The sequence below is a fragment of the Solanum dulcamara genome, chromosome 12, assembly GCF_947179165.1.
Source record: "Solanum dulcamara chromosome 12, daSolDulc1.2, whole genome shotgun sequence".
Taxonomy (NCBI): Eukaryota; Viridiplantae; Streptophyta; class Magnoliopsida; order Solanales; family Solanaceae; genus Solanum; species Solanum dulcamara.
In genome coordinates, this window is record NC_077248.1 from 55,635,426 (window position 1) to 55,661,567 (window position 26,142).

The 26,142-nt window shown below is 38.4% G+C and overlaps 2 protein-coding genes across 22 annotated transcripts in view; one reads left to right on the plus strand and one right to left on the minus strand.

Annotated features, from left to right (window-relative positions):
• The window catches only part of LOC129875520 (uncharacterized), a 41,413-nt gene extending 16,109 nt beyond the window's left edge, over window positions 1-25,304 (plus strand). For 3 of the 18 annotated variants that reach the window (XM_055950815.1, XM_055950816.1, XM_055950814.1), the window contains exons 9-10: window positions 12,160-12,224; window positions 23,354-25,055. The gene's annotated coding sequence lies outside the window, so the exon portion shown is untranslated. The other 15 variants (XM_055950801.1, XM_055950807.1, XM_055950804.1 and 12 more) reach the window with 15 other exon arrangements.
• On the minus strand, window positions 56-18,375 carry LOC129875523 (uncharacterized). 4 transcript variants are annotated; one of them, XR_008763211.1, is made up of 4 exons: window positions 17,917-18,375; window positions 12,697-13,103; window positions 1,001-1,064; window positions 56-515 (listed from the first exon to the last, which is right to left on the minus strand). XR_008763211.1 is itself a non-coding variant. In XM_055950818.1 (2 exons), the coding sequence occupies exon 2, from the start codon at window positions 513-515 to the stop codon at window positions 159-161; it is 357 nt and encodes a 118-aa protein (XP_055806793.1). In that variant the 5' UTR covers window positions 516-1,064; window positions 17,917-18,375; the 3' UTR covers window positions 56-158. The 4 variants fall into 4 exon arrangements, 1 of the variants encoding a protein (XP_055806793.1); XR_008763210.1 differs by adding an exon at window positions 13,670-13,786 and having other exon boundaries at window positions 56-1,064; XR_008763209.1 differs by having other exon boundaries at window positions 56-1,064.
• Window positions 25,305-26,142: the final 838 nt, after the last annotated feature.

The window sequence follows — 26,142 nt, forward strand, 5'->3', positions numbered from 1 at the left end:
TCAAATCTGGGAGGTGCCAATCGAACAAACCTCTCAAAGCTCTTCTGCTCAGCCACTAACATAGCAACACTAGCAGAAACTCGCAGAGCTACAAATCTCGGAGGTACGATAGAAGGCACTGAAGAAGAACCCGGAGTCTGAAATTCAACACTAGGCCCCTAAACTTGTGTAGTACCGACTGCGATAGGAGAGCCTGAAGTACCTATGATAACACATGGGGTAGGAGCACCATCCAATCTAGCCAATAGTCTAACTAGTAACTCCTGAAGCATCAGAGCATTATCAAGAACCACAGGAGGCTTGGCTGGCCTCAGCTCCTCAGTCTGCTGCTCCTCAGTCTGCTGCTCATACTCATCCTCATGCTCATACACATTCTCAGGTGATGGCTCTCTAGCTCGTCCATAAGTAGGCGGTCCCTTCGCTCGGCCTTGTCCCTTGACTCTACCGCATCCTCTGCATCGGCTGTGAATTGGGGCAACCTCACTCTCGATGGCTTTGGCTCTAGTCCTCACCATCTGTGCAGAAGGAATAGATTAGAAGTATGCAACACTTGACATGAATAACTCGCATGAAGGAATCAAAAGAAGGAATTTCTCCTAATAAATATCTTGTAGCCTTTCGAAGATAAGTACGGACGCCTACATACCGATCAACAAGACTCTACTAGACACCTTATTCTTTAACTTATAAGACCGGTAACCTAACGCTCTGATACCAATTTGTCACGACTCAAATACCAAGGTCATGATGACACACATTCCATTCCCAATCCCGATGTGTAAGCCTAAAAGTAAAACTCATGCAAGACTCCAAGGGGAAAGTCGGGCCACAATAGAAAGGAAAAGAAGGATAATAAGGAAATAAATCCAAAACCTGGTGTCATAAGTATAAGAGCATCTAATACAATATTTGAATATGAAAATACACATAAGTCTCGAAAAGAACTAAAGACTGAAAAATAAGGATAGACTAGTGATGATCCGAAATCTCAGGATCTCACCACCAATCTGGAAGTATAGAATCCGCTAGAAGATCAATTGCCTCATGGAATGCCCGGGCTACATCTGCATTTAAAGGGACACAAAAGTAGGGGTGAATACAATCCACATGTACTCAATAGGTTAAGCCGACTGAGTATAAGAAATTAGTTAAACCTATGAAATAAACTAAGGAACAAATGTCAATGCAATGCAATATGAGGATGTAATGATATGTGGTATGGTGGAATCAAGGTTGTCGCACAACCTGTCGTATACACCTGTCGAGCTAAGGCTGCCAGACAAGGACTAATGGGGACTCACAGTCCATATATTGAATTTCAACTCAAGTGTCATCACTTGCTACCTAGGTCGTGGTCAAGGATAAAAAAGGTTCCACATTTTCTTTCTCAAAAAGGCTGTCACAATTCTCAACCTCCCAATACCAATGCTGTAAATGAATAAGGGTGTATGCATCACAACATATATGACTTGAAAGTAATATACTACTTAACATGTGAACTAGTTTCCAGTTCTCTAAACTCAACCTAGGCATGATTCTCACCCTCAATACCCTTAGGGGTTGGCCTGGTGGCAATTGACTTGAGCCTTGGGGTTTGCTCCCTTTTAAGGTCTCAAGTTCGAAACCCACTGGGTGAAAATAATTTCTGAGGGCCATCGGACTGGGTGAAACCTGAATTAATCGTGGTGCACTTACGGGAAAATCCTTGCTGAGGGCCTATGCATCCCCGAAATTAGTCGGGGCTCTAAGAGACTCGGACGCCCGGTGCAAATAAAAAAAAACTAGTAATAGGAAGGAGTTTTACTATAACACATGCCCACTCTCAATTTAACCCATTGGCTGGGTATTTCAAGTCAATTAGTCCCCTCACGTCCCAATCACAGGTAGATCAATTATACATGCTAAGAGCAGATAATATAGCAAATAAGGCCCCCACACGGGCTATACAACACAAATAAGCCCCCACACGTGCATCGCAAGTAATTAAATAGTCCTAATCTACACTACAACCCCATCCCAAAGTCTATAACGTAGGGTTGACTAATTACCCCAACCCAATCTTAAGAAGGATAGGCAAAACTACCTCGATTGTCAAGATCGCACACAAGCGCTCCTACCGGATGAACAATCCTCCAATTCAATGCCCAAAATGAAAACACACTATCAAGAATGAAATTACACATCACAAGGAGTTCAATGACACCCATATTGTAAGGATTCAGAAACGGGGGTAAAATAGTCTAAAAGTTTATTAATTTCGGAGAAAGGTTTGGAAATTGACTTTAGAACCATGTTTTATGTGAAAAATGGAGCTCATGGATGAAAAACCCACAAAATTTGACCAAAAATTGAGTTCAAAATCACCACTTTAGGTGTACGGAAAATCAAGGAATTCGGGGTTGAAAAATAAGAAATTGGAAGTTAAAATCATCAAATATTAAATGGGAATCATGAGTTTTAGTTAGAAATTCACTTACCCAACGTTGTTACTCGAAAATTTCTTTCAAAATCGCCTCACTAAGCTCAAGAACTCTAAAATGGTGAAAATGGGGTTTTCCCCGGCATTTTACTTTTCAGGACAAATTTGTGAGTCGCGACCGCGAGCCACTGACCCTCGCAATCGCAAAGCAGTGGGAAGCTATGCATTGGGATCGCAAATCGTCCCTCGCGATTGCGAAACAAAAAGAACCATCACATCGCGATCGCGAAGAGCATTACATGCTACACTAGAACTCAGAAACAACAATTGAGACCCAAATCAAAATGACTCCAATTGGACCCTCATGATTCTTTTGGAATTTCATACACACAAATCATATATGTAATCCTCCCAAATTTGACGTTTCGGACTCAATAGAACAATCAGAATTCAAATTTGAGGTCTCCTTGACCCAAAATTCGATAAGTCACAACTAAACTGAGTTGAGCCTCAAAAAGACCAACATGCGCTCAAAACTTTTGAAAAATATAATGAAGCCTCTCTTAGGGCTAAAATCACCCACGTAAACCAACGAAATTATCAGAAATCCAATCCGAGTCTCCAAACTCGAATTGTTGACCAAAGTCAAACTTGACTCAGTTAAAATCAAACTTTTCAACTTAAGATCTCAAATCCATGCGTCAACCCCAAATTTGATTCTGATAACTCCCTAGGCCAATTTCCACATCTTGGAGTTGATGAAATTGATAGAATTTTCTTCCAAGTCCCGTAGCTTCGGTTGGTATTAAAACTCACTTTTAGAACAACTTGAACCTTAAAACTCAAAAACTTGCACAACTCACAACCTATTAAGACTTTAACAAAACCAAATACACAAACTAGTCAAATAACACTTGGGGACACTAACGATAGGGGTAATATGGTAATTTTTCAAGAATTTTCGAAAATGACCCTCAAGGTCATTACACTTATGTGGCATCCACGTAGGATGTGCGTCTACTTGTGCATATTCATAGTTGGAGGGCATATATGTTAGTTTAATCCAATAAATGGTATATTTATGTATTATGCCTTATTTATATGTACCTCCTTTCCTTCTATCCCTTCGAAGGTACAAGTCAAGATTCCGGCGATGGTAAAAGTGATGGAAAAAGATTCCGACAACCAATTTCTGCACCAAATTTTGCGGGATTTTCAACGAATTGTAACAAAGCATCGAGAAATCTACTTTAAACCTCGATGATTTCTACTCCATCTTTCTTTGTCACATTCGGTTATTTTTGTTTCAATATTTAAAATTGGAGGGACTCGTTCTTGATTGTTCATCCAGTCAATTATAATGATCATTTTTTGTTTGTGTGTTAGTCCTTGTCATTCAAATTAGTAAGTAAAGTCAGCAAGTTTCGTCCAATATAGTAGTGTTTGGTTAGCTTGATCTTTTTTAGTTTACCTTAACTAATTTCTTGTGCACCAGTTCAACTTTTAATATTATTTCTTGTCAAGTCTATTAAATTGCTTGAGATTGTTGTGACCTCTTATTGTTCTTGATTTCTCGTGTTTGCTTACTAGTTCGCCTGATTTAGTTGTCCTTAGTATATTCCTTTGTATTTTACTTCTTATTTGGTGGCTTTGGCGAATGATGGTGGACTAGTGTCCTGTCTTCGGTTGGGCCGGGAGTGAGGGGTAGTAGTACTTACAACAAGTTTCGTCCAATATAGTAGTGTTTGGTTAGCTTGATCTTTTTTAGTTTACCTTAACTAATTTCTTGTGCACCAGTTCAACTTTTAATATTATTTCTTGTCAAGTCTATTAAATTGCTTGAGATTGTTGTGACCTCTTATTGTTCTTGATTTCTCGTATTTGCTTACTAGTTCGCCTGATTTAGTTGTCCTTAGTATATTCCTGTGTATTTTACTTCTTATTTGGTGGCTTTGGCGAATGATGGTGGACTAGTGTCCTGTCTTCGGTTGGGCCGGGAGTGAGGGGTAGTAGTGGTAAAGGGGGTACAAGCCCTCTTAATGTAAGAGTAGGATTGTGGAATATAGTGTCGTTGACAAGGAAGTCTACAAAGCTAGTGAAGATTCTCAAGAAAAACAAGATTAATAAAGCTTGTGTTTAGGAGATTAGATGGGTAGGTATCAAGGCTCGGGATGCAGACATGTTTAAGTTATGATACTCATGAGGCTTGAAGGATCGAAATGGAGTTGGTAGTTTAGTAGACAAGAACCTTAGGGAGCAAGTGGTGGAGGTTAGGAGGATCAATGTAGGTTGATGATGATTACTCTAGTTGTGGGGGGGGGGGGCTTAGTGTGAATGTTATTAGTGCTTATGCACCTTAAGTGGGCTTGGACGTGGAGGTCAAAAAGCTCTTTTTGAAGGATTTGAATGAGGTAGTGAGAGGTATATCGAACACCCAGAAGATTTTAATCGGTGGTGATTTTAATGGTCATATCGGTGCAACCTCTATTAGCTTTGATGATGTTCATGGAGGTTTTGGTTTTGGGGATGGGAATGGAGGTGGAGAGTCACCTCTAGATGTTGCTAAATCCTTTGAGTTGGTTATTTCTAACTTATGTTTTTCGAAGAGGGAAAATCATTTGGTCATCTTTCGTAACACGGCTAAAACTCAAATCGATTACTTCTGCGGATGAGTGATAGAGGCCTTTTTATGGATTCCAAAGTTATTTTAAGTGAGAATCTTACGACCCAACATAGGTTTTTGGTTATGAACTTGGAGATTAAGAGAGATAGGAGGAAGAAAACTCTTTATGATCGAGCAAGGATTAGATGGGGTGGCTTGACCCCGATCCTTTCTCGTCAGTTGGGGGAGAAGTTGATTGGTGTGGGGGCTTGGAGTAGTATGGAGGATGTAAAATACATGTGGGATATGGCGGCTAGTTGCATTATAGAAGTAGTGACGGAGGTTCTAGGGGTATCGAGAGGTAACTTATGTAACACCCCCTAAAACGTTGTATGTGGTGTTTCAATTCTCGACGAAAATGATATTGCTTCTGTATTTTGGGCATAACTTTTCATAGAATAGTCCAAATTAGGTGATTCAAATTTCTGAATAACCCCAACGGCATTACCTACAACTTTAATGAAGACCATATCTTAAGATTCGGAGGATACGTAGGTCAAATAAATTAATTTTTGCAAGACATGGTGCTATGACGAAATGGAGTGTTTGTAGAAGAAAAATCATTTCTCACGTTAGGATGCTCTAAATCGGTTGATTATTGAACGGCATGAAAGTATACTTCTAGATCTACAATTCATATGAAGACACCAAATCCTAATTAGAAAGTTATCTTGTTCAAACGCAGCTCTGAAAAAGGGTATTCCGTTAAAAGAAGGTTCATCTCACCAACAATGGAAAGATCTAGATCCATTTGACATCACCTATGACATTAATAGTCCTCCATTTGACATAATCTATGAGATCACAATCCTCCATTGAATTTTCAAGATCATTTTTTGTAATTATTTTTATTTATTGTTAGGTCCCTCCTCCACACCTATAAATACCCACCTTATTTCGTTATTTTATTGATCAAGCTTTCTCAATTAGCTCTTCTCCCTATATACTTCTTTACTCATTTTCAAATATAGTTTTAGTTTTTAGTAGTGTAGAAATACTATTTCGGTGATTCTTATACTCCGGATAGTACACAAAAACAAATATAGTTTTAGTTTTTAGTAGTGTAAAAATACTATTTCGGTGATTCTTATACTCTGGGTAGTACACAAAAAGCTCCGACGAGGAGAAAATGCTAGGGGTTCAAGAGTGGTCAATGAGTTCTTCAATTCGGAGTAAAGCTTTGAATTTCAGGTATGTAAGACTATTCAAAGCATTGAATTGAGTTCGTCCATGCGTCCAATAGTTAAATTCATTGTAATTGAGTTATAGTTGAGTTTTACCTAAATCTTGAATTTTAAATGAATTAATTATTCTTCTATTGAGTTAGATATATTTATGTATTGAGATTATTATTATTTTTATCTCTCATATTATTAGAATTATCATTCATGGCTATTTTCTCATGAACCCTAATTGATTTGATGTTCATGAATATTTTTTACACATGTTTTGAGTAAAGGTGTTGACTTTTAATATTTATTGACAAAAAGAGTAATTTAAATTAATACTATATATGTATTTTATTGAGTTTTTTGAAAGAGCAAAAAAATTGAGTTTAAATGAATTTGAGTGAATGATGTTTTGAGCAAGATGTTTTGATGAGATATAAATAATGTTTTGAAGTGTGATGATTGATGAAGAGGTAATAAGATGAGTTTGATGTTTTTCCAATAAGACTAGATGATGATGTTAATATGAACACATATTTTGGGAGTAGTATTGAGCACCGAGTTGGGTAAGAGTTTAATTGATTTAAACTCAAGAACTACGTAGCCAGCATAGGATGAGTGCTATATCTCTTAAGTCCCAAAAAGAGAATTTTGATGATTGGATTCAAGATGGTGATGTCCTTTATCCTGACAAGGTATTATATGGATGTGGCAACAACATCGCTTCGTTGTATCATCATTAGCTCATAAGTGATGGTTGTCGGTTAGAGAAACTCCAACTGAGTAAGCATTGCTTATTATTATTATTATTATTAAACTTGCATTACATAGTGATGTTGAGTTCTGACCTGTATCGTTTTATGATGCAGATACATGTGTTAGAAATTCTTAACAGGCGCATCGTTAAAGATCATTACTTTTCAGTTATTTGGTTAGTCCTTCTTGTATTCGGAGGAACTCTTTATCCTTTTATTATTGTTGAGCATTATGTTTTTTTGAGGTAGCAATGGACATGTCATTGACACCGTCTGATAGTATTAGAGGCTTCATAGACAGCGTTTGATGATGTAATTGGAGTAGTTCTCCTTTGAAACTACTTCTTCTAAGGATTATTTCTTTCATTTGATATTGATGACAGCGAGCCCACATAATTATTCTTATTTTCACTTAAGTCTCTCGTTGATGAACGAATGAGTGATGAGACCAATTGGTTCTCTCGGAGGCTAGAGATAATTTTTAAGTGCCGGCCATGCCTAGGGTATCCTCTTGGGACGTGACAACTTAGGCGAGTATAAACGAGATTGGTGGTAGAATGGAGAAGTACAAGGCAAAGTGAAAACAAAGAAGGTTGCTTATACTAAGTGGTTGAAGTGCGTGGACGAGCATGAGAAGTGGATGCTCAAGAAAACCTATAAGACAACAAAGACTGAAGTGAAATTGACAGTCGCAGTTTCTAAGATGACAGTATTTGAACACTTGTATGTTGAGCTAGGGAACAATGGTAGGGATAAAGATTGTTAAGGCTCGCAAAAGAGGGAGAAAGAAAGGCTCGCGACTTGGATCAAGTGAAGTGGATCAAGGATAAGGAAGGCAATGTATTGGTGGACGAGACCTCCATTAAGCAAAGGCGACAAACATACTTCCACAAATTCTTAAATTAAGAATGGATAGAGGCATTGTGTTGGGTAAATTGGCACACTCTTGAAGACTTTGAAATTTTGGGTATTGCAAGTGTTTTAGGATTGAGGAGGTTAGACTTGCTATTAGTAAAATGAGATGGGGAAGAGTGAACGGATCTGATGAGATTCCCGGGGGATTTTGGAGAGCACTGACAAGGCAGGCGGGGATGGAGTGGTTTACTAGGTTGTTTAATGTTATTTTTAAGACAGCTTGAATGTTCGACGAATGGAGGTGGATTATTATGGTCCCATTGTACAAGAATAAATATGATATCCAAAATTATAACAATTACAAGGGTATTAATGCGAAGCCACACTATGAAAGTATGGAAGAGAATGGTGAAGATAAGGGTAAGAAGGGATGCCCATTTTCAAGAATCTCATGTTAAAAAAATCGACTACTAAAGAAATTCATCTTGTGCGGAGATTCGTGGAGAAATATAGGGAAATGAAAAAGGACTTTCATATGGTGTTTATTGATCTTGAGAAGGCATATGTCAAATTTTCAAGGGATGTTATCTGCAGGTGTATGGAGGCGAAAAGTGTCCCAATGGTTTATATTAAGGTGATTAAGGACATGTATGTGGAGCACTTCCCCGTTGAGATGAGGCTTCATCAAGGATTAGTGCTTAGTTCTTTCTTATTTGTCGTGGTGATGGATGAGCTGACGTGGTCTATTCAAGAGAAGGTTCCATGTTATATGTTATTTGTAGATGACATAATACTAATTGATGAGATTTGAGACAGAGTTAATGATAGGTTGGAGGTTTGGAGACAAACTCTGGATTCTAAAGGGTTTAAATTGAGTTGGACCAAAGCATAATATTTAGAGTGCGAATTTAGTGTGGCGTTAGATGAAGCACACATTGTAGTGAAGCTTGCCACATAGACTATTCCCAAGAGTGAAAGTTTTAAGTATCTCGAGTCCGTCATCCATGCTAGTGGGGAGATTGATGATGATGTCACACATTGTATTGGGTCTTGATTGATAAAATGAAGGCTCACATCTAGAGTGTTGTGTGATAAAAAAGTACCACCTAAAGTTAAATGTAAGTTCTATTGAATGGTGGTTAGACTGTTCTGTTTGTATAGGGTGGAGTGTTGACCAGTCAAGAATTAACATATTTAGAAGATGCATGTTGCGAAGATGAGGATGTTGAGATGGATGTATGAGCATAATAAGAGTGACAAAAGTAGGAATTAAGTTATTTGTGAGAAGGTAAGAGTGGCCTCGGTGGTGGACGAGATGAGAGAAGTTAGACTGAGATGGTTTGGCCATGTGCAGAAGAGGTGCGCATCGGCCTAGTGAGGAGCTGCGAGAGATTGGATGTAAGGGGTACGTAGCGAGGTAGTGTAAGCCAAATTAGTATTGGAGAAAGGTGATTAGACATGACATGACACAACTTCATATTATCGAGGGCATGACTCTAAATAAGAAGACGCGGAGGTCGCGTATTAGGGTAGAAGGCAGTAGGGGTAGAGTGTTGTCATTTCTTGTAGAGGTATAGTGCCTTTCATAGGAATAGTCGTGTCTTTTTAGTTCTTGCCAAATGTGGTTTATTGCATTTCGATTATTGCATTATTGTTGTTACGGTTTTCTCTCTTATGCTTTCTTGTTTGTTTCTTTTTCTTTTTTCCTGGGTTTGATACACTTAAGTCGATGGTCTTTCGAAAAATAACCTCTATACCTTCAAAAGGTAGTGCTAAGGTCTGTGTACACTCTACCCTCCAGACCCCACTTTGTGAGATTTCACTGGGTATGTTGTTCTTGTTGTTGCTTTGTTTGTATCTAATTAAGTTTAAAGACCAAAAACAAGTAAAACTAGTTGTGATCACAATTTGAGAGAAATTTCATGGTTACGTGTCGCATCACCTATAAAATAAACTCAAAATTCTGTTGGGCATAGACTTGCAGAAATTTCACCTGGAAACAAAGATGCTGCTGCACACCAAGCAGTGCCCCAGACACGGTGGAACAACGCGCCAGCTAGTGTGAATTTTCATCTTTGCAATTCCCCAATCAGGCTAGTGCAGTAGTGCGCCAGTCAGTGCTCTATGTTATGACCCGCCACTTGATCTTGAAGAAGGTGGAAGAACCTAGAGTCTTGGAGAGGTTAGTGGAAGACTCTAGATTCTTGTAGAAGCTTGAATGCTTGATTTCTTGATGGTTTGCTACAAATAAATGCCCCTCTATTTATACTACTCCTAAGGGGCCTAAGTGTAAATAAAATTTACTATACAAGTCTCTCCATATTTACAAAGAAGTCGCTACTCTAGAACTCTCTATACATTCTAGATAATTTCAAGTCTTTCAAACTTCTCTACAAGCTTCTACAAGAATATAGAGTCTTCCACTAACCTCTCCAAAACTCTAGGTTCGTTCCTTTAGCGATCTAGACTTAAAGGCTTACTTGAGCTTGCAAGACCGTGAAAGATTCATGAGTAAGTTATCAAGTGCCACACGGAGGTCTTAGTTTGAAGTCTAAGTCCGTGACATCTAGCTCCACTTTGTTCAGCATCTTCCTAACTTTGTTCCTAAGTTCCAACATTCTGTCTTTAGTTCACTTTTGGTTCTTTTTCTCCACATTTTATGTGAAATGTATCTAATCACACATTTAGCTCATTATTAAGAATATCACAAATATGCATCTAATTGAATGATTATAAACATTTATCATCATCAAAACAATAGAAAATACGGGTAAAATATTGCAAAATGGATTGTCATGATTTGAATCTACACCCTAGTTATGACCGACATTTAGGAATCACAAGTGACTTGAAGAGAAACCTTGGTAATGACATGAATAAGCTTAAAATTTTACATAAAGGAAGCGAAATCTAACAAGATGATTAATTGGGCAAAAAACTTAATTTATATTTGTATGAAATGAACTGAAAATCTATGGAATAATTTAACAACTAATGTATGAGATAAAGCCTCTACTGATTGGAGTGAAAAGAAATAAGTTTATCAGAACATAGACCCCGGGTAATACACAAAACGTTCCGGCTAGGAGAAAATCTACGACTCAGGAGTGTTCATTAAGTCCTTCGGTTCCGACTAAAGCTTCGGATTTCAGGTATGTAAGACTTCAATAAGAGTATTCCTTCTACCCTCATCCTAAGGTATTTTAATTATATGATAAATTGTTTATTTTCTTTAAGTTTTACTCTAAGTTATGCGGGTGTTTATCCATGGGTTCTTTCACCCATGTAGTCCAAAAACTCTTTCAATTAAGTCTCTTGATTTCAAGTAATATTTTCTTATGGTAATTCTTATTTTTACTTAATAATATGAATCATGGTTAAAATAATGATTATTGGTCTATTTTGATGCAACATAATTTTAATATGTATGAATTGATGGTTTGCAAGTAATTCCTCTATTTATCTATTTAAAGGTTCTTGAAATTCATGGTGGTTGTTTAAAACATGATTTTTAATTAATGGATTTCAAAGTATTTATGTATATTTATTTACATACATATTTGCAAGTTGAAGTGATTTAAACCCACCTAGTCTTACTATATTTTTAATAAAGTTTGACTTAAAAGCTTTGACTCCAAATGAATGTTTATGAAAGCAATATCTATGATCAAAAGGGAGTCTTATGAAATGAAAAAAAATGATGAAATGATATGAATGATGGATTCTTTATGCTATAAGGACAATTCTTGCATATTTGAATTATCAAATGTTTTAATGAGCTATTCTACCGAATATGATGTTTGAATTCTCAAGTTATATGCTATGGATATTTTGAAGTATTAAACTATTCCATGGGATTGACTTAGCACCGGATGGGGCATTGAGGTGGGATTCGGTAAGGGAATCCTAGTAGCAACCCCTTGTCTCATTAAATATGTGCCAACATAGGAGCCCTTGTGGGCTTAGGCTAATGGATCCATAAATAGCCCTTAAAGTTAAAGTTAAAGAAATGAATGAAGTTGACGGAGTTCTACCTGGCAAGTAGTCTCTCCGGCCAACGTAGGGGGTTATGTTGGATTCCATGTAATAGCTCGCATGGTCTTAAATGTCGGTTATGGTTATTTTCCCACAAAAAGAATGTTTTAAAGGATATCTATATGATTTATTATGCATGCATTACATTATGTTCCACATTACATAAATGTTTTGATGTTTCCTCAATGTTCATGCATCCTTACATACTTAGTACATTCAAAGTACTAACGCATACTCTTTTGCCTACATGATATCACCATGTAGGGACCAATGCTCCTCATCGTTCTCCTCCACGTGGCTAGTTGAGATTTTGTTGAAGACTACTTTTGGTGAGTTCCCATGTTCCAAGAACAATAATCCTTTATTTTTTTAGCTTATGATATGTTGAGATATTTTACTATGACATTTCTTCTATTATGATTGAGGGTGAGCTAGGAACTTGTCTTAGCCCCGTTAAATCTAAAAGTTAGAGGTATTGTTGGACATATGTAAGTTGAAGATTTACTATTATGATTTTCGCTTGTTTATTTATCATCATTATCTATGAAAGGCTAAAAGAATGCTAAGAGGTTTGTTTGAGGTACTTTCGGGTTCCTCATTCTCCATGTCACGTCTAGGCCCTAGGCTTGTGTCGTGACATGAAATTAGATCTAAGTTGTCATATATAAGAAATCACGGTGATAGTTTCAAGTGTATAAGGTTAATAATATTTTTTTACTAAGCCATTTCTTACAACTGACATACACCCTGTAAGCTCATGCTGTAAAACTTATAATTGCAGTAGGAAGGGTTGCTCTATACCTTGCAAGGGTGTAGAACCTTTCTGTATGATGTAGAGACGTGACACCCTCCGAAACTTCGGGCGGGGGTGACACAACTGGTGGAGGCAGCTGAACCTCAAGTGCTGGCTAGGTACGTCCGCCGCTAGAGATGGTGCCTGTGGTATAACCCTAATAGCCGTGAGGAGTTTTGCAATTGTTGCCTGTAATGTTGGAGTCGTAACTGATGTGGCGGAGGTTGTGCTTCTGGTGGTGGCCCCTTCGACTAAAGAGGAATATGGGTGTCCTGATGCTCCTCCATATACTCAGGAGCTAGATCTGGATCGAGAGCTGATACTGAACCCCTGCCCATGCCACGGGGCAAGCCTCTAGGCCTGCCCGGCCTTGGTGGGTCATCACCACTGGTGGTACCGCGTGTACGAACCATCCCTGCGAAAGAGTGAGACAAATGAGATTGCAGAAAACCAATAAGACACAAAAATGCACGAAAGGATACAACATAGAGAACATTCCTAATGGTATCCTGTAGCCTCCTGAAGATAAGTTACAGACGTTTCTGCATCCATCCGCGAGACTCTACTAGATGTTAGCTCTGTACAAGTGAGACCAACAAACTTGGGCTCTAATACCAATTTGTCACGACCCGACTCTCTGGTCATGACGACACCTACTATAAACCACTAGTAGGTAAGCCAATCCGTAACTCGGAACGACAATTAATAGGTTTGAGGGTAGAAATTAATGATGAATAGGATATTCTAACATAAACAAAATAAATAAGCGAAAGCAAAACCAAAACCTGCTATATATACAACTAAGGATTACTCCCAAAATCTGGAGGTCACAAGTACAGAGCTGCTACAACATAAAGGACGAGTACAAGTCCTAAAAGTGGACCAAAAATATAAACATCAACAGACAAGTCTCAGAAATGCAAACGATGGGCCATCCATGCTGAAGGAGAAAAAAATGATCTCAAAATGGCAAGTGCTCACCCTAGTCTCCGGAGCTGACTATCATAGGCTCGATTTATCCGCGACGATTGCTGGTGCTTGGTTTTGCACCACGAAAGTAGATGTAGAGTGTAGTATGAGTACCAAGAGAACAAGTACCTAGTAGGCATCATAAGAAGACTGAGAAGAAAAGGTAATATAATACGAAAAGGGGAAATAGGCCTAAACAAGAATCATAATAAGCATCTAAGGTGGAAAAAGAACTAGCTAAGATAACTACAACTAACTACACCCAACTAGGCCTACATAAGGCAGTCGGGACATTCGTGGGCAAATTAAAATAAAATCCCGAACGAACCCTCATAAGCCTACTGAGTACACAGAATGGCTACAACTACCAAAGCTAGGAACCAAGAATCTGAGATGCCAAGAACTGGAGAACTGTGTCATTTTTGAACCAAGAATTTCCAATAACGATGAACTAGGAATGCTTTAGAGGTCGAGGTTAGGACCCAAATGCTCACCCGAGTATTCAAGGTGACCGACTACCCGAATGCTCACCATAATACATCGGTACGGTCGAGGCCAGGGCTGGGTACCCTGATGTTCGTCGTCACATATCGGTATGATTGAGGTCGAGACTGGTGCCCGAATGCTCGCCATACTAGCAAGTCAGTAGAGGTCGGGGCTGTGTCCCCGGATGCTTCCCGATGGAAATTCAAAACGGAGGCTGGGACTGGGTACCCAAATGCTCACTGCTAGTTATCCCAAGGTGACAAATATCCTCCTTTCCAACTGAATGATAATAGTTCCGAGAATTTCCTTCCCAATATGTCAATTAATATTCCACCTAGGCTTGAACCAAGGTCGAAATCGAACGCTCACAGTCAAGTATCGCCGATGCATCTTGAAGGTCGTAATCTTGATGAGGTACGAATAAGGGTATTAATAAAAGCATGGTTACCGCCTAACTAAGGCCAAACTATCGGGCACTAGTCCGCTAGACCGTTCTACAAGGATTTAAGCCTGTCGGAGCGACGTCAGGGCAACTAAGGCAAGTTAACAACCTATACTAAGGCTAACATGCTCCATAATATCAACAACATAAGCATTGAACTCTTCTTACAATATCAACAAATAACGGAAAGGTATAGATGTTTCCAATGACCTAAAAACCTCGATAAAAACTTAAAATATGATTTCTAACACGTAAGATATACAAATGAGGTACCAACCCAAATTCCATCTAATTTAAAATGCTTTCACACATTCCAGCTCAATCTAAAGAAAGAAAAGCCCTAGCCTACCTGTAGGCTAGACACGAGCACTCCAAATCACTCTGCCAGAACTTTTTCCTTTCGCACGACCTTGGAACGCTGCCACATTGTCAAAAACCGAATTAGAACATTGTTACGGTCGTTTAGACACTAATTTCATAATTTTTGGAGACGAACATATTTTTGGGTCTAAAAAAGAAAATGTGGGATCCACATTCAGAATTTTGAAATTGTCCCCCAAAATAGGATCTAAATAGCACCCCAAGCTCAAGGATCAATTTACAACACAATTCGGGGTGTAAAAACAATGCAAAACGATCATGCAACAAAATTCTAATAATTCAAACTGCGGAGGTGAAAATGAATGCTTCTTTGACCAGAAAATTCTCACAAAAGAAACCCCCACAACCCAAACCAAGCATACTACGATGTTCCTTGCAAACAATCCCATAGCTTAACCTCAAAAATCACTAAAAAACGGAGCTGAATTGGCCAATATATAATATTTCAAAATTCAACAAAATTTCATTCCGAAAATGAATAAAACAATAGCTAAATTCGTAAACTTGTCTCACACGAAGCCTCCCCACAAGATTCTGAGCTTACCAACAGATTCCCCACGGAATTCTCTTAAATTTAGACCCTTAAATCGTCAAATTTTAGCTTGTATTGATGGAGAAAATGAGGTTTTAAATTATGAGCTATGGCTGATCTTTGTCCTTAGTCTTTTAAATGGCCTTCGCGAACGAGGCCTAAGTGGCCCGCGAACAAGGAGGTTAAGAAGCTAGGCATTCGTGAACGCGGCCAGAGGCTCGCGAATGCGGCCCAGACCCTGCAAATGCGGAGGCCAACCACACACACCTCCGCGAACACAGAGTTCAATTTCCTGAACCTCTGCGAACCCGGCCAAGGGCTCGCGATCACGGAGAATAATTTTGGCTGCACCATATATCTGCTAAAAAGCTGATTTTTCTCAAGTTCAAATATTCCGAATAGGTGCTTGAAATTCATTCGGAATTCTGTCCGTGCAAACGAGATATGCTTTCCTACCAAATTCGACGTTTCGGACTCAATGACGCAATCAAAATTTCCATTTGAGGTTGTTACGATTGGAAGTGGGTCCCACACACAAGGGTCATTTTGAGTCAAATTTCACAACGGCCCTCGAGATTAAATCGAAAGCCTCGAGAATCGAACAAAGGATTGTTCCAGACCAAACTCAACATTCCAGAGCTAACCGCGCTATCAGAATTTTCATTCGAGCGTGTTTTCTAAGAATGGTCACCAAAGTCAACAATAGGCCAAATTTCAAAAGCTAAAGTGCCCAATGGCCTCAAACTTGTACCGATTGCCTTGGTACTCGCATCGACCATGCTATTAGCCTAATTTGGCCATTCCGTAGCTAATGGGACCGTCAAAATTCTGTTCTAAGGTCGTTTTCGTTGAAGTTATGATCGAAGTCAAGTTTTCAAGTTATAAAAGCTCCAAAGCAGAGAAACGGGTCTAAAACCCAAACGAACGACCAAGCGACCGAACTACTGACGCCAACAGGTCATAAATGACCTGGGGTCGCTACAAGAATGCTCTAAATGATTAAAAAGAAGCAGTATTAGAAAAATGACCTGGAGGGTCATTACATAAACTAATCTATTTCCCTAAAGTCCCCCGCGACGACTCTTCTCATCTTTAACCTTTAAAGTTAATAACCTGTTAAACCAATGGGAAATAGAGATTATGCGTATATGGTAAGTAGAATAACGATAATTATCACAATATGAATACATCTTATAATTTTTAAAGAACACACATCAAAGATCAAATAATTTCAGATACATAAAAGCAAATATGCTAACCATAAATCAAGAGAATGGACTAACCTGGATGCCTCCTCTTTTTGATTATTATGTAAAATTAAATAATAAGTAGGGCAAGACAGAACTTAAATTTATAAAAGGCACTAATCGGTTGAGAAGAATAATTAATCAGCGATGAGTACTCGATATGAGCACAAACTTGAAGTAGTAAACCAGCTTAAAGAAGCTTTTAAAACAATATGTAAAGCGAATTGCCCTTTTTTTAGAGAGTCTGATTTTTTATGCTTGAAAGCGTGTATAGAATGAGTGAACAACTTTTCTTTATATGGTGAGGAATTAAGAATCAGTACAACAAAGTAAAAGGAGGGAAATAAATTAATGACCTAAGGTTATCAAAAATAAAACAATAAAATCAGTCAATTAATTAAGTCTGAGATTCAGACAACAATTTACTAAAATTAAGGGAAGGCTTGAAATTCAAAGAAAGAATACCTAAACAACACATAAATTGCAGCGGTAATATTCCAAACAAACACTACGGAAATCAGGCATATAATCAATCATGCCAAATCAGTGTGCCCCAAAATATGTGTAATCAACGATGATATTTTACCATGTAAGTAATGAGTAAAACCTGACCAGTTCTAAATAAGACAAAAAATGAGAGAAAAGGATCTGCTATTAATAATTTAAATAAACATATATGTAAATTTCATAATTAGTAATTAAGAGTAATTTAAGTTTTAATTATTTTTTAGGTAAGACTAAATCAAGACTAAACTAGCAAACGAATTTGTTGTTCAAACAAATAAAAGGGAAGTAATCAATTTATGATGACCAAAATTAAGAACCAACTAATCATAGCAAGCTTTACCAAAATTATCCAAATATCAGCAATTTTTGACAATATAGGGATGCATTAGCTTCGAATCACAAGAACAAAATTGTATTCTAACAAAAAGTAGAATACTTACTGGAAACTTTAAATCTGATATTTGAATACATCAATACTTCAGTAAGCCTAAAGTTATGATAAAAATATCAAGCAAAAAATGGATTAAGAAGAAAATCGATGTCAAGCCACAATCCGTATACGAATCAACAAACAAACAATGATGTGAACCTCATATATTAAAATCAATTCACAATGAAGACAAATAGTTGAAGGGATGAGAATAGAGATTAGATTAAAACATACCTGGACGGATCTCCTATAGACTCGTCTTTAAAAAATGATGAACTCTCGATGATTCGACCTAATCAACTTCGACCAAGGTAACTTGCGCTTACTCAGGATTTGCTACTTCGCCGGAATCCATGGCTATACAGCGGTGGTGTTCATCGTTGTCACTATTTTGTCGATGAGAGATAACGACGGGACAGATGCGGCGTTGGCAGATTTGTCGGCTGCATGTGGCGGTGACGGTCCTTTTGTTGTCGTCCCGCCATTGTTTAAGATAAGAGTGAAAGAAAGAAGAGGAGAGGGGAAATAGATGAGGGAGGCGGGGAGTTGGGAGAGAAGAGGGAGAGATATCGGAAAAAGGGGTTTGAGCGTTGGGTTCTTTCTCGTTTGAGTGGCATGTGGAGGAAGGTGAGGAAGATAAGAGCTGAGAGGTAAGGGTGTGTGGCGGCTTAGAGGGAGCAGAGGCGTAAGGAGAAGAGGAGCTTCGATGTGGAGAGAAGAGGCAGAGACATAGGTGAGGGAGAGGGAAATGGGAGGCGGCGGCTGCTCCTTCTCTTTGGAGAAGATGAGCAAATGAGTTTTTTAGGGATTTGGGGGTTAATGTATTAAAAATACCTTTGGACTATCCGCAAAGGTTTAAATATAACCCCCATTTATCTATTGAGCTAAAAATATCCCCAGTCCACCTTTTTGATCCATTTTTACCCCTAAAATTAACAATTTTTAATTTCTAATTGTTATTATTATTATTATTAATAATAAGGTGGCATTTTTCTATTGGACAAATTTAAATTCCAACCCATCTTTTTTCTCCTACCTGCCAGACCCATATCCATAACCCCACTATTTTCTTCTTGAACAATTTTAAGACCATTTTCACCCAAATGCTCATATTTGAATGCCTTGCCTTGAAGAAATGAGTTGAACAGAACAAGTGATCTCTCTAGCTAAGAGAAAGGAGCTTCATGAGTAGCACCTCTAATGGTTGCAAATGAAAGGATAATATCATACACTTGTCCAATAGAAAGATGCCACGTAATAATTAATAATAATGACAATTAAGAAATAAAAGGAACTCCTACGGTTGTCGGCTCAGAGATGGACATTGTCCACCACGACCAAAAGAACCCATCTGAAAACCCCCTTGGCCTTGACTCGGATCGGCACTAGAGCCACCCCGATGGTGTTGGTTACCCTCTGAAGTTGAAGAGAGGCTTGGAAGGGGTGGATGGACTGGCCCGACTAAAATCTCTGAAGAGATCTGTCATAGGACTCCTTAGGTCTAAAGCGGGGCCCATCCTGGCTATCATCCTACCTAGCTCTTTTGTCGCTGCCCCCCTTGAGACTTGTGATTGATCTGCTCAAGTGTGCAACTATGGTCCACCATATTCATAAATGAATGGCCTGCTGAGACTAAATACTGAGTCTCAATCTGTAGCTGGAGTCTCAATCCTCTAACGAAGAACCGGACTCTCTCTTCCTTAGTAAGTAAGATCATAGTAGCATGCCTGGAGAGCTCATGGAATTGGGCCTCATACTACGATACAATCATGGAGCTCTACTCGAACTACGAAAACTAATCTCAGAGCTGATCTCTAACGCTCCTAGGAATAAATTGAGCCAAGAATGCCTCTGAAAACTCAGCCCACGACACCAGTGGAGACCCAGCTGGCCTGGTCTCTAAATATGAATGCCACTATTGCCGGGAAGGACCGTCTAGCTGATAAGAAGTGAAGTCATCTCCTCTCGACTCCTCTAAACCCAAACACTATAGTCGCTCACGACAAAAAACTAGAAAATCGTGGGCATCCTCACCCATAGCCCTAGAAAACCTCGGCGGTGATAGTCTAAGGAACACACTGAGCATCTTCTGCTCCCAAAGTGTCATGACGCCCATCAGGCTAGATAACTGGGCCTCTAGCACCGGATGACCTTGCGGTGCTAGAGTAGCTAGAGATTGCACCTACGACATTCCCTTAATAGTAGCTAATATCTGGGTGAACATCACCTGTAGGTCCGGAGCTACAACTGGCTCGGGCGGTTGCTGGGCTAGTCTAGGCCCTATTGACGGATGATGTACTGGAGCTACTGGTGGCTCTAGCTCCGACTCCGGAGTCTGCTCCTTGTCTTGGATTGGATTTGTAGCCCTGGAACGACCTCGAGGTCGGCCTCAACCCCTAACTGAGGCCCTATCACGTGTGCGAGCCATCCTGTAAAAGAGTGGAGCAAATGAGATTTCCAGAAACTGATAAGATACACCATGCACGATAGTGATACAAAAAAGGCAAGTTCCTAAAGACCTCTTGTAGCCTCTCGAAGATAAGTCACGGACGTCTCTAGACTGATAAGCGGGACTTTACTCGACGTTAGCTCTGTATAAGTGAGACCGGTAGACCTAAGACTCTGATACCAACTTACCAGGATCCGATTTCTCAAGTCATGATTGCACCTACTATGAACCACTAGTAGGTAAGAGGACCCATATTCCGGAATTTTGAGTAACGGGATGTCAGGGTAAAAGACCAATATTACAACTAAAAATACAAATGAAATAACAGGATGTTATACCCTGTACTTTTGTACCTTGGAAGGTTCTCAAGCTTCTTAAGCTTCTTAAGTTTCTTGAACCTCTTAAGCTTCTTAAGTTTTATTTAAGCTTCTTATGTTTCTTGAAAGGATCGTAAGCTTCTTATAAGTTGTCATGTGAGACGGATAATCTATGATGCTATCAAACAACTCTAAAGAAGGGAGAATGTGATACCCCATAGAAGGAAAGATTGGAAATATGGTTATGAGAATCCGAAAAGAATTGGAGGCCAAGTAATGAGTCGTAGGACTCAACTTACTTACGTAAGCTACGAATTTGGAAATCTTACGTACTTAAACTACTTGAGTACATACCAAGCTTATGTGGCAAGGATTATATAGGTTCGTAAAGTAAGATGAGATTACGAACCCACGAGGAGGAAAAGAAAGAGACACATGGCAGCCCAAGAGAGAGTGCCATGTGGTAGTAGTTGCAATAAGCGTGGTGGACCCCACATGCCACATGGCAGCCTATGATTAGAGAAAATGGGAGTGTTGACCCCATGAGGGCTTGACACATGTTACCACTTAGGGGATGACATGTGTCCCCCTTAAAGTAGCCTATATATATGTTGATTACTTTTAATTATCCTTATCCCTTAAGTTATTACTTCATCCAAATATTCTAGAAAAGAGAAGAAGAGGAGAGAAACCCTCAAGCTAGAGAGAGTTTCGAATTTGAGGGAAAAAAAGGTAAGCTTCCGATTTCGTTCCGTGAATTAATTATATAAGGTGCACCATGATGTTATAAATGTGTTTTTAATGAAAATTTATGGTTTGGAGCAGCCCAAAACATTACCAAACAACCAAGAAGTTTTAGGCGTGCTAAAAGAACTTTCGAGGCAAGTTTCGACGAGGTTGACGAGTTCCGGGCAATGTAAGAGTTTCTCCTTTGAACTGGAGTTTATGATGATTTTATGAGGTACATTACATGTATTAAATGATGTTGGAAGTGGAAAAGTTTCACAAGGATGCTTGACATTAAAAACAAGCTAAATTAAAGTCGTAGTAGCTAAATCAAAGTCGCGTAGTGTGTTGTCGTTGTGGTGCTGCGGGTACAGCTGGTGGGGTTGCGTGTTACAGGGCTTTAAAGTGTTTTAAAAGGGTGTGTGTGCTTCTGGTTGCAGCCACACGACCCTCCGTTTGGTATGGTTAAAGATTTTGCGAAATAAAGATTAAAAACTCTATTTTGGTATCGTATTCTGGAGCTAGTTGTTTGGAGCTTGTATTGTGCAATGTTGAAGTATATTACTTGTAAATATGCTGCTGGTTGTTGTTGTTGTTATGGTTGTTGATATTTTGGCCGAATCAAAATCTCGGGGATGTTGAAGTTACAAGGAAAATGCTGCCCGATTTTCGATAGCTTTGGAACTAATAACAAACTAGTCGAGGGTAATGGATAGGAAATGACTTCTATTAGTACTTGGTTGTAGAGTGGGATATTGAAAAGTGAAAAGTTATTAACCTTAGGTATTACTTTCATTTCAAATATGTTAAGGAGGTATCAAGACAAGATGGATTTCAATTAATCCCTAAACAGGTATGTGAACCCCTTCTTTCTCTTTGCATGTTTTTGGTACAAGTTGGTAAAGCTACCCTTCTTCCCTATTGACATGTCTTTAACATAAGTACGATGTTATAATGCTATGATTACTCACCGAGTCCCATCATGGGCCGGGTACATTATGTTATGGTATGGTAAAGTAATGAGAAGGTTATGATACTGAGCTCATGATGGGCCAGGTACGATATATGTATATAATAACTCTATGAGGGAAAGTAAAGGGTATGTGAAGCTTATTCTATTCCTTCTTTTGGCATGACCCATAGAAAGCCAACGGACGAAGAATGTGCAAAGTCTACAAGAAGCTCTTATTCTTAAGTACACTAGGATGGCCAACGTTTTTAATTTTCTAGAACTTATGTCCTTTTGCCTCGACTCATGTGAAAGTGTCCAACCTTCCTAAGTTGGTATAACTTATGTTGTGGTATAAAGCATGAGTCTTATTCACTCCTTTAAGCTAGAACTCTTCCAATAATTGAACTATGATTTTCCAAGTTTTTCTATACCTTGGGAAGTAGAAAGTAGATAAAGTTAATCTTCGTTTTTTTTGGCATGAACCTTACGAAGCGAATAGACGAGGTATATGTGATCCCAAGGAAGTCCCCATTCTCAAAGATACTAAGATGGCCATTTTCTTGACTTCCAAAAGATATTTTATTACGCCTTTATACGAGTAGATAATTTCGAAAGTGCTACTTTGATGCAAACTGTAATGACACTCCAAAGGTACTTGTATGGCTATTGTCCTAATTTTTGAATGATAGTTGATTTTGATTATTTCAACAAGTCTCCAATGATGGTTTAAATTGCATATGGTTACTCACTACTCTACTCATGTATACCATAACCCTTCTTTCACCGAGTCCCGAGCCAGGTACGTAATCATGCGTAGTTCACTGCATTATTCACCGAGTCCCTCACTAAAGGTTCGGGTATGCTATATGAGAAAATGATAATACGATGACATGAACAACTCACCGCGTCCCTCACTAGAGGGCCGGGTACATATGTATATATATATATATGAGATGATGATGTGATGTGATAAGGTGGTGATGTCGCTGGGCCCTATGATGGTCCTATAATTATGATTCACCGAGCCCTGAAAGGGCCGGCTATATTGTATAATATGAGCATGCATGTTTATATGATTCATAAGGTACATGTACAGTGTTTTCTTACGTAATGAATTTATCTCCCTAGCTCTTTTTATTTCAGACATGTTTTCAGTTATACTTTACATACTCAGTACATATGTCATACTGACTCCCCTTTCTTCGGGGGATGCGTTCATGTCCGCAGGTACAGACACACGTTTTGGAGACACACCAACTTAGGACTCCTACAAGCAAGTTCGGGAAAAGCTCCATTGTATCGGAGCCTAGTTGTGGTACTGGTCTCTTGATTTGTACACTCGTTTTGTTTATTCAAGGGTACGACGGAGGTCCTGTCCCCCCTTATTTTATCATTGTACTCTTAGTGGTCTGTAGATATGTATGTGGGTTGTATACGCACGTATGCATAGTTGAGCTGATATGGTTTATGTTTTGGGAAACGTTTTCCCCTATCGTGATAGCCGTGCCGGCTGAAGTGTTATCTAGTATATTTGTATATTATGACTTAAACAGGGGATAAGTTTGCTTATAGCTAGCAAGGATATACGCGAGTATCCAGTTCGGGCACCCGTCACGGCCTATGGGGTTGGGTTCAAGTGTTTCACAATTCTTAATAGTATGTAAAAATATTCAATAATTTAGGAAAATTCAAGAAAACAGTCATGGAAGGTTCAAGTGTTTCACAATTCTGTCAAACATGTCTATGGGGAACATGGAAGAACACAATCCATGTTTTAGTTAGCCTTACATACCTAGAAGAATTAGATTCTTAAAGAACTTTCAATAACTCAACGAATGCTCTTGGAACCCTAGCTTTTTCTCCTCTTGAAATAATGTAGAACTTTTAAATTTTGATTTTTTTGAGGGTTTGGAATGAATGGGGAGGTTATAAGATTATAAGATAGACTTGGGGAAGTAAATTGAGGGTAAAAAGTCAAGAATACTCTTCTGGGAACTTAAGAAAATCATAAAAATTAAAAATACGACCTTTTAATGAGTCTCGTCGACCAAATTGGCGAATTGAAGGTCTCCTCACTGTTTCATTCGGTGAGTTGCCAAAAGGTGATTTAGCTCGCCTAAAATAATAGTTTCTGGAGGATTTCAAATCCATTTGACGAGCTAAATTGGGGTCTCACAGAACCATTCGGTGAATCGTCGAATTGGCTAGTGAGCTCGCTTAGTTGTTCTGTCCGTACATACTTCAGTAAAACAACCATATCTTTCTATGCATAACTCCAAATGAGGCAAACTTGGTGGCGTTGGAAGAGGACGCGTAGATCTTTAATTTGATAGGTTATGGGCCATCTAACTCTTAATATTATGAGAGATATGGTCATTTGAAGTTGACCCTTATATGATCTTATACGAAACTCAATCGACAAAGAATCTTTGAAATCGAATTAGTACTAGAGGTTCATTATGACCCTAATTCACCTCTAATACACCTCAAATACTTATGAATTAATCCTAAAACATATATTCAATTAGAAGTTATCGTACTTGGGCCTTTACACATAAGAATAATGGTTCGGGTCTTAGCTTAAATCTTTTTGGGGTATAACAGTCGAGGTCTTTTTCGGCGATTGCACACATGCATAATCATTGAGTATACATATACATGTCCTACATATCTGTGTGTGACATACTTGATGCTTATACATGACTTGTGACTACTTATACGTTATATCTTGTGATATTGAGTTGTGATTTGAACTTTATTGTAGTGTTTTGCATGAACTATTAGATTGACCTGATTTTTGTGCAGGTTGTAGTTACGAAGGTTCAGTTGGGTTGGAAAGGAGTGCGTGTATCCTATTTGATTTACCTAGTTTTACTATTTAGCTAGCTAGATACCGTGTTGCTTGGTACTCACCCCTTGCATCTACACTGTGTAGGTTCTGAGTCGTGACTTTGATCACCCATTTTTTCTGATCATCTGAGGCTTCCAGGAGTTTGAGAGAGGTAGCTATTGGCATCCAGAGGACTCTCTGATTTCTTGTACTTTTATGCTTTACTTTATTTGAGATTTGAAGACATATTGAGACTTGTATCTTTTATTTCAGTCCTGTTTTAGTAGCTTGTACATGTAACAATCAATCTTAGGGTTATTTAAGTTGCAAGACTTCCGCTTTTGTTTATTACTTGCCTATTTAGACTGTTTTTCACTTTATTTTTGTAATTATTGGGTTTTAGGCTGACTTGTTTGATGGAAAAGGACAGGTGCCATAACACTCGAATTTGGATCGTGACATAAATAGTAAAAAAGTTCCTTAAAAGTAGAAGTGATTTGTCTAGACCAGTCCTCTCAATAAGTTTTAGGAAACATTTATCTTCATTTAATATTACTTCATTTCATTTTATTTGACTCTTTTACTATATAAAAATTGTTATTTCAATTTACTTGTCAGAATTATGAAATCAAGAGAATTAATTATTTTTCTTTCAATACTATTTCTATCATTAAATGACTACATAAAATGTATAATACTTAAATTTATACTATTTGTCACGATCCAAAATGGGTCATGAGTGGCAATCACATTTAACGTCTTAGATGGGAGAACCAACGATACAAACCTCAACTTATATTAGCGATTCAACTTATAAAACATGACAATATAGCGGATCCTTAAAAGTTATTAAAGTAAGAAATAACAATCCACTAGAGTCTACTACATAATATTTCCCAAAATCTGAAAATCATCACATCAAGGACATTTATTCTCAAAATGTTAAGTCTAAGAGTATCGAACCCCAAAATAAATAAATACAATAATGTGTCCTAAAACTAAAGACATCATGCCATGCCCTAGAGAATCCAACACGAACTAGGAGGATAGCTCACCCTGAATTTGATATACCAGAGACTGGATAGAGCTAAGGGTGAGTCGATGTTGCTGGTACACTTGCTGCACTCTAAAAAAGGAAAACGAAGAAAAAATACTTGTAGGGATCAAGATAGGGCAACATGTACTG

What these genes read in the sequence shown, in the direction of transcription:
- LOC129875523 (XM_055950818.1), bottom strand. Translation starts at nt 515, where the DNA reads ATGGTGAGGACTAGAGCCAAAGCCATCGAGAGTGAGGTTGCCCCAATT.